The sequence below is a fragment of the Rhinoderma darwinii genome, chromosome 4 (assembly GCF_050947455.1).
Source record: "Rhinoderma darwinii isolate aRhiDar2 chromosome 4, aRhiDar2.hap1, whole genome shotgun sequence".
In the NCBI taxonomy this organism is placed as follows: domain Eukaryota; kingdom Metazoa; phylum Chordata; class Amphibia; order Anura; family Rhinodermatidae; genus Rhinoderma; species Rhinoderma darwinii.
The window spans coordinates 127008126-127026151 of NC_134690.1; the positions used below are offsets into that span (position 1 = coordinate 127008126).

Consider the following 18026-nt stretch of genomic DNA (forward strand, 5'->3'; position numbering starts at 1 on the left):
GCAACGCGTTTCAACGCAGGACATGCGTCTTCGTCAGGCAAAGAAATCGGTATAACAGAGCAGCACAGTGTACAGTTTAAATATACAAAGGAAGATGGGGAGGGGTTAAAAAAACCGCCAAAAAACACATAGTAATTAAGAAAGTAAATAAGACCAGGTGTGTCTGACAGCATTAGGTACATATTCACATTTAAAAAACATTGGATGCGTTTAAAAAAGTACATACATAGGGGTATATATGGATCAACAGCAGTGACAGCAGAGATAGAAAAACATGAAAACAGTCCCAAAAAAGTGGAACAGAGTATTTAAGGCACAGATGATGAACGGATGTAGAAGACAAAACGGGGAGGGTAGTAGACCAGATGACATTTCAGAGCCTGAGGGGATTAGTACAATTAAGAGGCTTACCGCAGTTCAGAAGAGGCAATAAAAGGATGAACAAACAAATGAGAACACGATCGGCGAAGAACACCGAAGTGCAGAAAGATAAGGCAGCAGTAAACAAATGCCGGCATAAACGTAGTCAAGACGACCACAGTAGCTACGGTGGCCGCAAAGGGGGAAAAAAAAAACGTTAAAAGGCAAAGGGACAGCACAGACAGAGGATGTATCGCTACATGGCGAGGGGTAAGATAAAAAAGGATTATTACATTGTGATCATATTTTTTTGGGAATACAGAGGAAACAATGGTAAAGGGTAGTAGAATAGTTACAATAATAAGATTATCAATCCGATAAAAGAGAAAATGGAGAAATAAGTTCATTCAGAGAAAGTGAATATGAAGGAAATATGAAATAAAGCATATATATTATGTGCTGTCCCTTTGCCTTTTAACTTTTTTTTTTTTTTTTTTTTCCCCTTTGCGGCCACCGTAGCTACTGTGGTCGTCTTGACTACGTTTATGCCGGCATTTGTTTACTGCTGCCTTATCTTTCTGTACTTCGGTGTTCTTCGCCGATCGTGTTCTCATTTGTTTGTTCATCCTTTTATTGCCTCTTCTGAACTGCGGTAAGCCTCTTAATTGTACTAATCCCCTCAGGCTCTGAAATGTCATCTGGTCTACTACCCTCCCCGTTTTGTCTTCTACATCCGTTCATCATCTGTGCCTTAAATACTCTGTTCCACTTTTTTGGGACTGTTTTCATGTTTTTCTATCTCTGCTGTCACTGCTGTTGATCCATATATACCCCTATGTATGTACTTTTTTAAACGCATCCAATGTTTTTTAAATGTGAATATGTACCTAATGCTGTCAGACACACCTGGTCTTATTTACTTTCTTAATTACTATGTGTTTTTTGGTGGTTTTTTTAACCCCTCCCCATCTTCCTTTGTATATTTAAACTGTACACTGTGCTGCTCTGTTATACTGATTTCTTTGCCTGACGAAGACGCATGTCCTGCGTTGAAACGCGTTGCATAATAAATCAACTCATGATTACTCATCTGCCTTTTCTTCATATCAAGTAGCGCTCTCCAAAAAATATCCTTCTCCCCGGGTGGCCTCAGCCTTTTGGCGCAGGTATACGTCACCGACCTGAAAATTTACCTTTTTACAGTTGTAAGTGTGAGTCCAGTTGGGCTTCCCCATTGCTTTTTACTGGGGTGGGTATGGTCAGTGCTACATGGTATGAGCCATAAATTCGACGTTCCAGATGCCTCCTCACGTATCTTCTTATTACAACTCAATCTCCAGATTATAGGTGGGGAATTCCAGTTATGTCTTGTTGATCTGGTGAAAAAGAAAAGACCTTGCCATACAAATTAGTCAGCTGCTTATGGAGATGGACAATATAGTCAGTTAATGAAGCATACTGTCCATGTAATTCCAGTGGAAAGCCAAACAGTATTTCAAATTAGTAAAAGTCCATGCACTGCCTTTGGGGTATGCCTCATTGCAAATAGAGCTAATGGTAGGGCTTGAATCCAAGTAAGTTTTGTTTGCTCAGAGATTTTAGCTATCTTGTTTTCTAAGACATAATTTGCTCTCTCTCTCTCTCTCTTTCTCTCTCTCTCTCTCTCTCTCTCTCTCTCTCTTTCAAAATTCCCTGATGACTCTGGGTGATATGTAGTATGTAGGTGTTGTTTAAATAGCAACCCTTTAAACAATTATGCAAATACCTTCCCCTGTTAAAAAATACTGCGATCAGACTCTACTGTCTCAGGTAGGCCATATCTACACACAATCTCAGATATCGGTTTCTTTGCTCTCACTCCGGCCTTAGCTCAATGTAGTCTATTTGCAATATTTGAAACGGATAGTCAGGTTTTACAAGGTGTTTCATCTGTACCTTAGTAATTTTGCCTGAATTGTGTTTGGCACAAATCATGAATTTCTCGCAAGTTGTGGAAAACCTGGTGCATTGGAAACATGAGAAGGAAGATTAGATAAATTTGCTAATAGAGAATAAGGAGTCAGAGGGGCACACAATCGACCTCATTCTCATGTTTCCAAACACCATTTTCTGGTTTGCAACCTGTGTTTCTACATACGCTGCATGTCTGGGCACCTGCATGTTTTTGCAAGGTTATTAGAATACCCATTGTCAGGTTTTGTTTGTCTTTTGAGTACTCTAGAAGGAGCATAGGAGCAGCCTTTTTGGCCGCTTAAAGAGGCTCTGTCACCAGATTTTCAAACCCCTATCTCGTATTGCAGCAGATCGGCGCTGCAATGTAGATTACAGTAACGTTTTTTGTTTTTTTAAAAAACAAGCATTTTTGGCCAAGTTATGACCATTTTTATATTTATGTAAATGAGCCTTTCTTAAGTACAACTGGGCGTGTTTAACGTTATGTACAAGTGGGCGTGTATTGTGTGTGTAACATCTGGCCGGTTTTACTTGTTTTACTAGCTGGGCGTTGTGAATAGAAGTGTATGATGCTGACATCATCCACTTCTCTTCGTTAACACCCAGCTTCTGGCAGTGCACAGACACACAGTTGATTCTGCAGCAGCATCGGCGTTTGCAGGTAAGTCGATGTAGCCTCTGTCGCCTGGTGCCGATGTGTCCTCGCTCGTCCGACACGATGCAGGACCTGGGGCAGGAAGTGACGTCACAGCGTGATCTCTCGAGAACACGCTGTGTGTCTGTGCACTGCCAGAAGCTGGGTGTTAACGAAGAGAAGTGGATGATGCTGATTCGTCAGCATCATACACTTCTATTCACAACGCCCAGCTAGTAAAACAAGTAAAAACGCCCAGATGTTACACACACAATACACGCGCACTTGTACATAACTTTAAACACGCCCAGTTGTACTTAAGAAAGGCTCATTTGCATAAATATAAAAATGGTCATAACTTGGCCAAAAATGCTCGTTTTTGAAAAAAAAAAACGTTACTGTAATCTACATTGCAGCGCCGATCAGCTGCAATACGAGATAGGGGTTTGAAAATCTGGTAACAGAGCCTCTTTAATCTGCCCTGTTGTTACCCATAGTGATAGGATCTTCTCAGTGGCAGATTAAGTAGACCATAGGCCCTGCACTGTTACCCAAACTTGGGCCCCCCTTCTCCACCTCCGCCCTGTAACTATTGTTAACACTTCCTTTTTGTCCAGACATTAACAAATGGGTGTTACTACTCCCCTTGTCAAAAGGCTGTGTCCCCACATACTGACAGTCTTCAACCATCACTAACAGTATCGCACCATGTAGGGACACATTCTCCTGACAAGGGGAATAGTAACACTTATTTGTCTATCAGTCCTGGAATGCACAAAGACTTTGTGAAATACAAGGATTTCCTATAATAAACATGTCAGTAGAGATGACAGATTGTCTATAAATGTAGTGACTCATAGGTGACGACGTAGTTTTTTTCCTCTTTTCTTCTCCATCCAGTCCAGACTTCATGACGACTTTTCCCGGCCATGACCCATTTCTGCAGAATTTGGCACTCAGATGTCTTTGGCTCCTCACTTTTCCAACATTTCCACACCTATAAACAAAGATAATATTATCATGGTGCCACACACTGTGCCCCTAAATATAATAGCACCAAACACTGCGCCTCTGAATAAAATAGTACCAAACGCTGGGCCCGTAAATATTATAGCACCATAGATTGCGCCCCTGAATATAATTGTGTCAAAAACTGTAGATAACACCACACACTGACACCTGTAAATAGCGCTACATAGTCCACCCCCTCTGTAAATAGCGTCATATAGCCCTCCCCCTCTTGTATATAGTGCTACACAGCAATCCCCTTTAGATATAGTGATACACAGCGCTCCCTTCTATATAGTGCTATACAACAATCCCCCCTTGTATATAGTGCTACACAGCGTCTCCCCCCTTGGACCTGCAGCTCTTATAATTGCTCATGATAATGTGCCCCATAGCTGCCCCCACAGTATATTGCCACCGATAGGTGCCCCATACAATATAATGTCCCCCATAGCTGCCCCCACAGTATATTGCCACCCATAGCTGCCCTATACAGTATAATGCCCTCCATAGCTGCCTCTACACAGTATAATTTTCCCCTTAGCTGATCCTACACAGTATAATGCCCCCATAGCTGCGACACAGTATAATACCCCCATAGCTGCAACACAGTATAATACCCCCATAGCTGCTACACAGTATAATACCCCCATAGCTCCGACACAGTATAATACCCCCATAGCTGCTACACAGTATAATACCCCCATAGCTGCTACACAATATAATACCCCCATAGCTGCGACACAGTATAATGCCCCATAGCTGTGACACAGTATAATGCCCCCATAGCTGCTACACAGTATACTGCCCCCATAGCTGCGACACAGTATAATGCCCCATAGCTGTGACACAGTATAATGCTCCATAGCTGCTACACAGTATACTGCCCCCATAGCTGCTACACAGTATAATGCCCACATAGCTGCGACACAGTATAATGCCCCTTAGCTGCGACACAGTATAATGCCCCCATAGCTGCTACACAGTACAATGCCCCCATAGCTGCGACACAGGATAATACCCCCATAGCTGCGACACAGTATAATGCCCCCATAGCTGCCTCCACACAGTATAATGCCCCCATAGCTGCTACAAAGTATAATGTCTCCATAGCTGCGACACTGTATAATACCCCCATAGCTGCGACACAGTATAATGCCCCATAGCTGTGACACAGTATAATGCCCCCATAGCTGCTACACAGTATAATACCCCCATAGCTGCGACACAGTATAGTGCCCCCATAGCTGCTACACAGTATAATGCCCCCATAGCTGCGACACAGTATAATGCCCCATAGCTGTGACACAGTATAATGCCCCCATAGCTGCTACACAGTATAATGCCTCCATAGCTGCGACACAGTATAATGCCCCCATAGCAGCGACACAGTATAATGCCCCATAGTTGCTACACAGTATAATGCCCCCATAGCCGCTACACAGTATAATGCCCCCATAGCTGCGACACAGTATAATGCCTCCATAGCTGCTACACAGTATAATGCCTCCATATGTACGTACCTAATTAAAAAAAACATTATTACTTACCTATGCCGGTTCCCACGACGGTGGGGGATGCTTCTCATATTCTGTACTGTCCCGTCAGTGACGATTACGTCACTACATCGCGCCTGCCTGCACCGAGCCGCTCACGGCAGAGTGAATGCTGGAGCGAGGCTCCAGCATTCAACCCAATTGAATCTGCGTCCTGCGCTGCATAGTTTTTTAAGATTGTGCGCGGTTCGGGCAGCCACGGGCCCCCTGGGAGCCTCGGGCCCCGGGCAGCCGCCTGAACCGCCCATATGATAATCCGCCATTGGATCTTCTGCTCACTGGTGTGCCTGGCATTTGAAAACAGCTATGGCTCAAGGTAGCTATTCCTTTACCAGCTGGTCCTGTATGAGGCCTGCATGCTATACAACTTCCCCACTAGAAGTTGGGAAATCTTTGTGCGCCCATAGAAAACGAAATCACATGTCTTGATAAGGGAATGCAACTCTGCGCTTCAGGGCAGAATGTATGCCGGGATCAAATGTTTTAGAGTACAAAACGTAGGTGTCATCTGTTACGGAAAAACGCACAGCAAACCCTCCCTCTGGCTTTTGTTGTCTTGATCCAACCACATAGAGGGTCATGTCAGCATTCTGAATTGGCTCATCCAGCACAGGATAAGAAGGGGTATAGAAAAGTCCCACCACCTGCTCACAATCGTGCTCCGGATCATGTCCATCCCTATTGGCCTAGAGGGTAGCAGGATTTAGCACATTACACCCTAGTATGTTGATGTTGGATGGTGCTAACAGAGAAATGTTATATTTAATTAATCTGGCAGAGAGGTGTCTGGTGGTCGGGCTGTGGAGGACTGCTTGTACAGTATGTGGAAAAATAAGAAATAGCTGATTTCCAAGAACAATATCAGCCGTCTTTTCAACTAGCAGGGCAGATACTGATTTGACACATGAAGCCCCCTGAGATAACAGAATCAAGTTTGGCTCTAAAGTAGCCCACTGCTTTCTGTTTTCCTCTATACTTTTGAGTAAGCACCCCTGAAGCCTGTCTCTCCTGTTCATGGCAGAAAAGGTAGAACGCCTTGGCATAGTTTGGGAATGGCAGTTGCAATGGTCTGCAAACTATTTTTCCATTGCCGACAAATCTATGAGTCTGAGTGGTCAGAGCATATAAGTGTAAAAGGGCCGAGACATATTTAGTATCCATTGTCTACAGGACCCAACCAGTCCTAAAAAAGCACTGACTTGTTTAGCACTTTGTGGGTATGGTGCCTCCTGGATCACAGAGACTCTATCAGTAGTGATATGTTTAAAGCCTTGTGAAATATAGTAGTCACAACAGGTCACATAATGACTCTTAGGGTATGTACACACAACCTATTTTCAGACATAATTCAGGTGTTTTTTGCCTTGAATTACACCTGAAAAGACGGCTCCAATACGTCTGCAAATATCTGCCCATTGCTTGCAATGGGTCTTACGATGTTCTGTTAAGACGTGGTGTAATCTTACGCGTCACTGTCAAAAGACGGCGTGTAAAATTACGCCCGCGTCAAAGAAGTGCAGGACACTTCTTGAGACGTTTTTGGAGCCGTTTTTCATTGACTCCAATGAAGAACAGCTCCAATTCCGTCCCTAAAAGACGCCGCAAAAAACGTGAGTACATGCAAAAATGTCTGAAATTCAGGAGCTGTTTTCGCCTAATAACAGCTCTGTAATTTCAGACGTATTTTGCGTTTGCGTGTGAACATACCCTTACAAAACCATACAGAGGGCCTCAAGGAACCCCAAGATCCTCCTAAACACGCAATCTACAACCTTCTGTAGCAAGAAAATAAGGAGATAACTAAGAACAATGTGTATGTCCCCTTCTGGATTGGCTGGATTTGAAGCTCAAGAGATAATGTTAGCTGTTCAGTCTAATACTATATAAACCCCCTCTTATTTAATAGAACGGTGCATGAAATTTATGCCACATACCATGTGACATGCTTCCCGGAAACCTTAGGCTATGTTCACACGGAGTATTTTGGGGGAGGAATATCTGCCTCAAAGCTCCAAACGGAATTTTGAGGCAGATATTCCTCCCCCAAAATACTCCGTGTGAATAGCAATGATCGCGCCGTTTTTCGCCCGCGGCCATTGAGCGCCGCGGGCAGAAAACACGCTTTCTCCTGCCTCCCATTGAAGTCAATGGGAGGTCGGAGGCGGAAGCGCCCGAAGATAGGGCATGTCGCTTCTTTTTCCCGCGAGGCAGTTTTACTGCTCGCGGGAAAAAGACGCCGACGCCTCCCATTGAAATCAATGGGAGGCGTTCTCGGGCCGTTTCTGCCGAGTTTTGCGACGCGGTTTCCGCGTCAAAAAACTCGGCAAAAGACCCCGTGTGAACATAGCCTTATTGTAAGCTCCTGCTTAAGCAATAAATAATAATACATATGAACCAAATGTTATTGTTGTTTTATCCACAACACAATAAAACCATCAAAAATCCATTTACCACACTTAGTTTTAACCAGGTGCTTTCTTTTTCTTATTGTAAACATTACATCACAGTGTTGGTTGAGAGTTCTCAGTGTGACACTAATCTAGAAGAGCGTAAATTGTTATGGAATCTCCTTACGAGCAGTTTCTGTATCATATCCCCTCCATAGATGTCACCTTTTAGATCTCGTGGGTAGGACTAGTAGACACAGTGTGGTAGACTAATGTTCTCTTAAGTTCTCCAAAGAAGTTTCACTGCTAAACCAAACAAATTTTTCCTGCTTACTAGTAATGTAACTTTGTCAATGCGTTTTGCTCTGTTTTACTGAGCTACTGCATGTTTTACCACAAAAGAAGAAGTTCATCAGCAATTTCCATTGCTACAATAAACCTTCACCTAGAGCTTCAGTGTCTGTATATTTAAAGTAGAAACCATCCAGTACTGACAGTATTTTGAATTCATTCTTATTTCAGGATAGGTGGTGCCAAGTAATAGTATATTAGGGTTAGCCAAATCCTTTAATGTTAACAGTATTCATCCATTCCTCAAGCCATGTTTTATTAAGGAATTGCGTTCCGAACAGGTATGTAATATAAAGTTATTACCAGAATCACTCACAATAGTGGAAGTGATGCAGATGATAAGCCTCCAGGACTGCAGACTGTTATGGGTCACTAGGTGAACAATTTTTAAGAGATGACCTCTAATCTGAAATGTTGTGATCCAAGATTAAAAATTCTGGAAAATAACCTAATCTGTCTCGAGTGGGTCAGACTGTATATTATTTACTATGGAAAAAGTATAACCAATATAAAATATTCTGGTAAACACAAAGTCAGGTCTCTTTCACATGACAGTATTTTGGCCACTATTTTATACCAGTATTTGAAAGCCAAATCCAGGAGTCGAACCAACACAGAGGAAAACTATAATGGAAAGATTTGCACTTCTTTCATGTTTTGGACCCACTCCTGGTTTTGACTTCGAAATACTGAAGCAATATCCTGACCAAAATACTGGCCTGCCGACCAGATATACTATAGACAGATATGTTTGTGTTTGCAATGCACTCATTTCCAGATCAGTTTTTTATATACAGTCCATCACATGAAGTTTTCTACTATACAATTTTATAGGACCCTTCCTTCTTTTATTTACTGGTAGAGTTTAACATTGTGCAAACAAAGCTGCTCAGTCCGTTAGTTAGCACTAACTCAGAGTTTAGAGGGTCTAGTCCATGTTTTACAGTGGTGACCTCTCATTACTAGTTATGCTCCAGGCCAATCTATTCTACATATGTTAAACATTAAATAGATGCTAGGTATATACAGAAACAACCTATAATCTTTATGCAGCAATATAAATTTATGCCTCAAAGGAAAGGTAAATTGTGCTGAGGTAAACCTTTTCTTGTGGTTATTGGACCATACGGAAATAGTTTATTACATGTTGCTGCAAACAAAAGAGTACGTGATTCAGCAAGATATAACTTTTTATATTTGTACCTCTTACTCTAGGGACACATAACAAAGCAAATACTTTGGTCAGATGAATGTTTTATTGTAATCGTTATATTGACCTACCTCAAACTAACCTTGGATTTTTGTTATAATAAAAAATGATGCCATCGCTGATAGATCGTGACAATTATCTCTTACACACAAAAATTTTACTACAATGGAATAATATGTACAAGGAAAATCATACCATCCTAGAAAATTAAAACATTGTAAATACATTAGTACTACACTAATGAAGGAGAACTGTCTTCATGAGAAAAATATCTAAAAGTATATTCCAGACAATAAATATTCTATACAGTATTTCCCAAACTGAGTTCCACAGAAACCCAGGGTTTTGTGTTGAGATCTCTGGGGTCCAAGGACTGAATTTTGATTATGCCACTGGTTTGCACTGCACATGTGACCGCACCATTTGGTGACATGCATAGTACATTGAAGAGGATAAGGAGCCAGTAAGAAAAGTCTGCCTTCCTACTGGCTGGCAGTTTCACTTCATCCCCGCTATGCGGCAGCAGCATGTGTCCTCTCCTCCTCCAACTCGGGAAGGAAATTGAAGCTGTATTTTAGGGTCTGACCGATAGTCTGAATTATTTTTGGGGATCTGAAATAACTTTTAAGGTCTGAAGTCTGGGGTCTGAATTCTTTTTTGAGGACTATAGTATGGGGTGTGAATTCATTTATGGTATCTGTAGTCTGGCCTTTGAATCTATTTTGGGTTCTGAATTCATCTTGGGGTCTGCTGAAGGGGTAATGTGCATTACTCAGGTACTAAAAAGGTGCGGGGTGCATGGCATAAAAATTATGATATTATGATATTTTTGTCTCAGTGCCGACATTTTGTTGATGCTGATGACATGTCACAAGGCCATGGTAGCCAATTGAGGCCCGCAGATGTGACATCAGTATGGACAACACAACTGTGGCGGTCTGGTTATGTGCCGTCCATATGGGGAATGAGTTAGGGTTGCAAAGTGAGGCCTCTAGCTGATTTGGAGTTCCCTGGCCTGAGAAATTTCGGGAACCACTGACATGAAACAAAGTTTGTAACCCAAGAAGTCATGGGTAATTAGTATGTGAATAAATGAAAAAGAACAACAGTAGTTTCAGAGAAAACCATAGATGATAATTATTACCAATCCAACTTGGCTTTTAATGATTCAACATTACAATGGTAAAATATCAGTTTTCTGGTGAAATTGTCTATCCAATGGGTTTCTCAGTAAAGTTGGGTTAGATCCGTTACATCTAGAACTGCTTCAAGTTTTTCATCAACAATCCTTACAAAGATATCAGTATTGGATTTGTCACAAATAGAACCAGAATTTCTGGTTTTGAATTTTAACTTTGTAAATGAACCTTCTCAAATTCCCCTACAGCATGGTGGAGATATGATCACGAGTTCAGGCACTGTTTGGCCCTCGGGACAGATGTTGGCTGTGCTTCTAAAGCCATGGGTGTTTGGATCCAACTTGTGATAGTGTCAAAATCTTATGTTCCCTTTCTGTCAGCTTCTGCAGCTAGTGCAATTTCTCAGTCCACCTTGGCAAGTCGACGCCATGGGGCATGTTGGTTGTTTAAGGATAGGGATCTCACTCTTTCCTCTTTGGCAATTGAAGGGGTAAACCACCCACAAAATCTAGTCCAGGATAACCGTAGGATGCCAGTGAGCGTAGTAAAGATGCTCCTGTGTCTAGACAGGTAACCTAGGAAGAATGAAGCAGACATACTAATTAGAGTTTTTTCTATATTCCTAACGTCCCTCAGACAGCAATTTATTAGTTAGGGAATTTAAATTCTGTCCATGACAGGTTGGATATTGTTTAAGAAAGTTTGGACAAAGAGGTCCATCTTGGCCATATGGCTGGCCCATTTTCAGAGCCCCGTTGCCTAATTTAAAAAATATCTCCGCTGATTATTGTTCCAAAAAAAGAAGTTAACAATTTTAGGCTTACTCATCTTTTCCACAAGGTGAGTCGGTCAATATTGGTATTCCCCGAGAGGAGACAGTAGTTTTATATGTAGCTTTTGACAGGACTGTATCTTTGGTTGAGAGCTGGCCATGGTGCCCTTCTTGCAAAATCCGATATAGAGTCCACCTTCCGTCTTCTCCCTGTCCACTATGACTGCTTTAACTTCTTGGGTTGCCAATTCGATCGTTTATATTATATCGTTATGTGTTTGCCCATAGCTCTATCTCGTACTGATACTTTGAGATGTTCAGCTGTTTTTTTTTAGAATGGATTGTCTAGTACAGGATGGGCTCTTCATCAGTCTTCACTACCTCATTAATTTTAATTTGTTTGTCCTTTCAGCTCAGGCCTTTGTCAGTTCTTGTTACACACTTTTAATTTTTTCACTGGGTATTTTGTAGACTTTACATTTTGTAAACTATACATATTTGGTATCGCCATAATCGTATTGACCCGCAGAATAAAGTTAACATGTTGTTTTAATTGCACAGTGAATTCCGTAAAAACAAAGCGCAAAAAAACAATGGAAGAATCGCTGTTTTTTTTCATTTTCTGCCCCACAAATAATTTATTTCCCGTTTCCTAGTACATTATATGGCACAATAAATGGCGCTACAAAAAACTACAACTCGTCCCGCAAAAATCAAGCCATCAAAGGACTATATCAATGCAAAAATGAAAAAGTTATGGCTTTTGGAAGGTGGGGATGAAAAAAGGAAAATCTGAAAGTTGCGTACTCTGGGGAATGGTTGACGTTACGAAAGATTTTAGTTTCTACTTAAATTCAAAAGGTTGAGAAAAAGGGCAGTCTGGGGCTGACAGTCGAAGGGTGATTTCTTGCCCCCTTTTGCTTGGTTGCTGTCGCGAGTTTGTGTATCGGATTTTGAGGCTTTTTCATTACAGTGTTCTTTTGTTTTGACTTTTTCATGTGGCCTGCATATTAGGGAATAAGTGTCCTCTGCGCTTGAAACCATCATGTTTACTCTCTCAGGATGTAGTAATCCTCTCGAATGCGATTCAAGTTTGGATTAATCGTTAAAAGATGGATATTTATGGTCGCAGTTCTATATTGTGTTTTCATGGTTCCCTTTGCCTGGTTTCTATTATCTTGGTTTATGTCTCCGTACCCCCTTCATGTCCGTGTTTCTATTCACACCCGGACAGCTCCCCATTTACCAAATATCAGTTTATCTCTTTGTTTAAGAGACCCGGTTGTATCGTCTTCTGAGTTTACTCTTTCCACATTGGTGCGTCGATGGTAGCTGGCGCCGTTAGCATATTTTAGGATGACCTCAATAGACTAGGTTAATAGAAGTTGGACTGTTTTCATCTCTACATTAGGCCTAATTTGTTGACTTGTTGATATGTGTATTTATTTTTTCTTTGTTTTAGGTATTGCCAGACCAAAAGTGTGGCTGGATGGTCCAATGTGTTTCTCCCCGTCCGGGAGGTCTCAACATGGGCTTTACCAATGTAGATCTGTCCTGGAGAAACAGGAAACAGCAGAGGGCTTTGCTGCTTACAGGTTCTGCCGAAAGTGGTGTCTGTCAGCAAGGTTACACATGCCCCGGCAGTTTTAATTATGCATGTCGGTGGCAAAATTATTGTTCTGTTTGCCAAAATGATTTTGGTAGTTTGATACAACTTTGATCAGTTTTCTGTGTTTTTTTTAGGTCTTGGTCCTTGTCTGGTTAGATGTCATATCTAGAGTTATTTGGAATCGGGCCAGGAATCATGATGTGATAGAAAGGGCTAGGCGCTTTCTGAACATGAGAATATCTAGGCATGTACGTACTAGGACTGGGTGATTAATCAAATTAATTCAATTGATTTGCGATTTGGGAGCCCCGAGATTCAGTTTTTTCACAGAACCATTAAATCCAGTCTATGACAAAACAGAATCTGTAGACGCCCAAATGGCGAATTGTAACCATGCCCTTAGGGACGTGGATACAACAAACAGCCCTGGCAAGGCAAGGGAATCAACAGTTTCCTGCCCATTGTTCGGCACTTTAGTTATGCAGTTGGCACGAAGGCATCATCGCACCGCCTGCATCGTTCTGCTGGAGCAGATCTCGTCAGAAGAGACCAGGCCTCCATTACTGGAGGAGCGAATGCCGCAGAAATGGGGAAACCCCCCTTTAAAAATCCTGTGTTTCCCCCTGAAAATGGTACTATTCTTGGAATCTCTAGCCATGCCACCTACAGTATCCCTCCGTAACACTTTTCACATCGCTGAACCTCAAAGAACTGACATTGGGAGAAGATCTCTCTCCTCTATCCACTGTAGATCGTACGTAAACTAAGGACACATTAAGCGTGAACGTCTGGAGCTTTGCTGGCATACACGCTAACCGAAGGGAAACAAAAGTGATGTGCATAGGGCCTTATATATGTATTTTACCTCAGGTCTCACTCTTATCAGGCTGCTCATATATACACCACAACATATATACTGTACATTATATACTAGCAATGCACCCTGTCTTGGTATGTTTTTCTGCTTATTTAACAAAAATAAGGAAATTGAGATTAAAATCAAAAATCGTCCACAGGGTTGAAAAAAGTCAAGATTTTTTTTTTGTCAAAATTGCCCAGCCCTAGTCCGTACAATAGTCTTTTGACACTAGCGATTAAAGGCTGTTAACTATTGCCTGTTGTTGCAAAACCGAGTGCATTTAAACTATATTGGTTTAGACATTTTATTATCTGGATTACAGGATACCATCAAAAAGGCTTTGTTCCTTCTTTTGGGTGGGGGTCAGAACTCAGCATAGGCATAGACCTAGCTTCTATGGCGTATAACAGGATCTTGTCCACCTTTCTTTGTCAAAAAAATAGAACATGCTTGTCACCTGTCGAACCAACTAAGACATTACACCGCAGCTGCGCAAGCCAGGCATACATGGCAACAAGTTGTATTCAAGTTAATTGATTAGGCACGGTTCTCCAAATGTTTTAAAGCTGAACTCACAAAGAGTTGTGTCTGTCATTATTTATGTTGATATAGTACAGGGGTTAAATTTATTATGCGGGCCGCACATGTAAATAGCATGATCTAAATTTCCCCCAATCTGCTGGGAAACCTGATTGCTTAAATCAGGGATCCCTTGACTGGTGGTATGGTAGGGGCTCTATATGGAGGGGAGGGGGGGCAATATGTGGCCTGCAGCTCTATTGGTTAAAAGTCCCCTGAGGGAGGTGACCCCTATTTGATTATATAAGGATCTGTGAATATCTCTGCATCTTTGGACCGCTCCACAGCCATAAAAACACACTAACCGCCCGCCTGCACATTTAGTATTTATAGTGCTTTTTTATTATTTATTTATTGTGGCTTTATGTTTCTGGAAAACTGTTTATGTATGGCAACTGATTTATGTTTATATTCGTGTTAAGTTTATATTATGATTGGCTGCAATGGTCACGTGTCAAGATTACACATCATCGCTGGTGACCGGTAAACAGAGACCAGCAGGGGACCTACAAAGTCTGACAACGGGAGCACCAGGTGATTGGTAAGGTGAGTAAACTGCATTTTTTTCCATTCAAATGATTATGCGCACGTGCAGATTTAGCTGCACAACACTCGGATTTGAGAGCAGATTTATCTTCCCCCATTGAATTCAAATCCGTGCTCAGTCCGTGACAGAAATTGACATGATTTAAAAATATGCACCGCAGGTTCATTTTTGTGCACAAAATTTCCCCATCATGTGAATGAGATTTGTTGAAATCTCATCCACTTCCCTGGTAGTGTATTCCGCTGAGGATTTTACATACGCAAATCCGCACGGAATATCAGCAACATTTACGCTCCCATAGATGTGCAGCGGAGTGCAGCATGTAATGGTCAGGGCTTCACAAACACAATCTGACATTTAATTTTTTTCCAATCTTCCACCGTTATTTACATATCGGTGCCGTTATATTTGGCGCCCGATATGTAAATAAGCCCCTGAACTGTCAATGGGGCGTTTCTATCTAACTAAACGGCAAGGGGGCATGATCTCTTCGCTCTGACACTGTCCAAGAGATCACGGCCCCTTGCCATTTAGTTAGATAGAAACACCCCATTGACAGTTCAGGGGCTTATTTACATAACGGCACCGATATGTAAATAACGGAGGAAGTAAGAAAAATTATTTCAAGTAAGACAGTGTTTGTGAAGCCATGACCATTACATGCTGCAAACGTATGGGCAGGTGAAAGGTTCTCTTTAAGGAAATAAGACATGGCTCATTGAGATTTGAAGATATACAGATAAGTAATTTGGCATACAATGTTCTTTGGAATCCGCTTGGTGGCTCAAGTGGAATTATTTTTATGAAATGGTAAAATTACAGTACTAAAAAGGAACAAAAATTAGTTAACATTTCCCATATGTCTACTTTATGTTTGCATAATTTTTTGAACATCCTTTTGTTTTTCTAGGACGTTACAAGGCTTAGAACTTTGGCAGCAATTTCTCATATTTTCAAGAAAATTTCAAAAGGCTATTTTTACAGGGACCAGCTCAGTTGGGAAGTGGCTTTGAAGGGCCCATACAACACAAACCCCCATAAATCATCCCATTTTGAAAACTGCACCCCTCAAAGTATTCAAAACAGCATTCAGAAAGTGTCTTAACCCTTTAGGCATTCAAAGGACTTAAAGCAAAGTAGAAGTGAAATTTACACATTTCATTTTTTTTGTCGAAATTCATTTGTAATAAAAAAATTTCTGTAACACAGAAGATTTTACCAGACAAGCACAACTCAATATTTATTGCCCAGATTCTGCAGTTTTTAGAAATATCCCACATGTGGCCCTAGTGTGCTAATGGACTGAAGCACAAGCTTTAGAAGCAAAGGAGCACCTAGTGGATTTTGGGGCCTCCTTTTTTTTTAGAATATATATTAGGCACCATGTCAGGTGTGAAGTCTTGTGGTTCCAAAACAGTAGAAACCCCTCAAAAGTGACCCCATTTTGGAAACTACACCCCTCAAGGAATTTATCTAGGGGTATAGTTAGCATTTTGACCCCACAGTAATTTTTGCTAAATTTATTGGAATTAGTCTGTGAAAATGAAAATCTACTTTTTTTCTGAAAAAACGTAGAATTTTTTAATTTTTAAAAGGAATAAAGGAAAAAAAGCACCAAGAAATTTGTTTAGCAATTTCTCCCGATTACCATATGTGGTAATAAACTGCTGGTTGGACCCACGACAAGGCCCAGAAGGGAAGGTGCGCCATTTGGATTTTGGAGAGTAAATTTAGCTGGAATTGTTTTTGGTGCCATGTCGCATTTGCAATGCCCTGGAGGAACCACAACAGTGGAAACCCCCCAAAAGTGACACCATTTTGGAAACTACACCCCTCAAGGAATTTTGCTGAATTTATTGGAATAGTCTGTGCAGATGAAAATCTACTTTTTTCAAAAAAAAAAAAAAATACCATAGAATTGTTTAATTTATAAGGAATAAAGGAGAAAAAGCACCCCAACATTTGTAAATTTTTCACAAATGTGTCATTTATAGGACAGATTTTTAAGACACAGAGCATGTAAGTGAAGGAAAGCACCTCAATATTTATTGGGCTATTTCTTCTGAGTTCAAAAATACCCCCAAAGTCGTTTAAATATGTTGTCTGGACACATAGCAGTGTCTGGAAGTGAAGGAGCACCACAAGGATTTTGAGGCCTTATTTTTACTTGGATGATTTTTGGCCACAAGCATAGGCCTAAAAATTGTTTGCAGATCATACACATGTTATAGTATTAAGTTCATCTAGGGGTATAATGAATATTTTTAGTTTTGTTATAGGGTTTTTTTAGAGTGTTCAATTTTGAAAATGGGTAAAAGACCAGAATGATAAAGGGAAGGGGTGGGGAATTTAAAAGTATACCATTTTTTTGTGCCCTGCTTTTTTTTTGGTGTGGCAGACGGCAAGCACTACTTGAAGAAGCAGAAGTTTCCCCTACCTCGTCTCCAAACAAAAGAAAATGTTATAATTTTTTCTTGGTACTCCAAATGTAAAAATGAATTATATAGTGCCATCTGGACATGGTACACTGCCAATTTCTATCTATTAGATTTTAGTTTTTCTCATGGCACTATAAGGTTTTAAAACCTGATCATTCAGTTCAACCCCACCCATGAATATATTATATGCCGGTATGCATATAGGCTTCATCGTGGACGATGTGAATCCACTTGTGGGGACAGGGGTGCGGCTGGCATCATGCATAGTTGACAGCATGTTGACATCTTTTTTGTTTCCTAAATTTGAGACACAGGACCCCATCCTGCAGCAATACCCTGCATTTGCCAATTTGCAGGGATTGGCTGATGAGGGTCTTTGGAAGGTGCCTGTTTTTTTGTCTATTGGACATTTGAACAGGGGTAAACTTGTGTACCAGTTGTCCAAGTACAAGTTGTACCCCTGATCAAACAGTGGGTGCAGGCGGCCCCACACTATCTTCCCACTGGTCGTTATGCAGGGTGGACAGTTTGGGGGCTGCATTGTCCTGTCCTTCCCCTCATAAATTCAGAAAGTGTGTGTGTAGACTGTGGTCCTGTAAAGGGAAGTGTCCCTATTTATATATA

General features: G+C 41.2%; 1 protein-coding gene across 1 annotated transcript in view; it reads left to right on the forward strand.

The window, feature by feature from the left end:
• Nucleotides 1-939: 939 nt before the first annotated feature.
• IL12A (interleukin 12A) overlaps nt 940-18026 on the forward strand; it is a gene marked incomplete at its 5' end in the record, with an annotated part of 60835 nt that continues 43748 nt past the window's right edge. The window contains one exon of the mRNA XM_075864023.1: nt 940-1012. Coding sequence (XP_075720138.1) covers nt 940-1012 — 73 coding nt within the window. The remainder of the gene's footprint in view (nt 1013-18026) is intronic.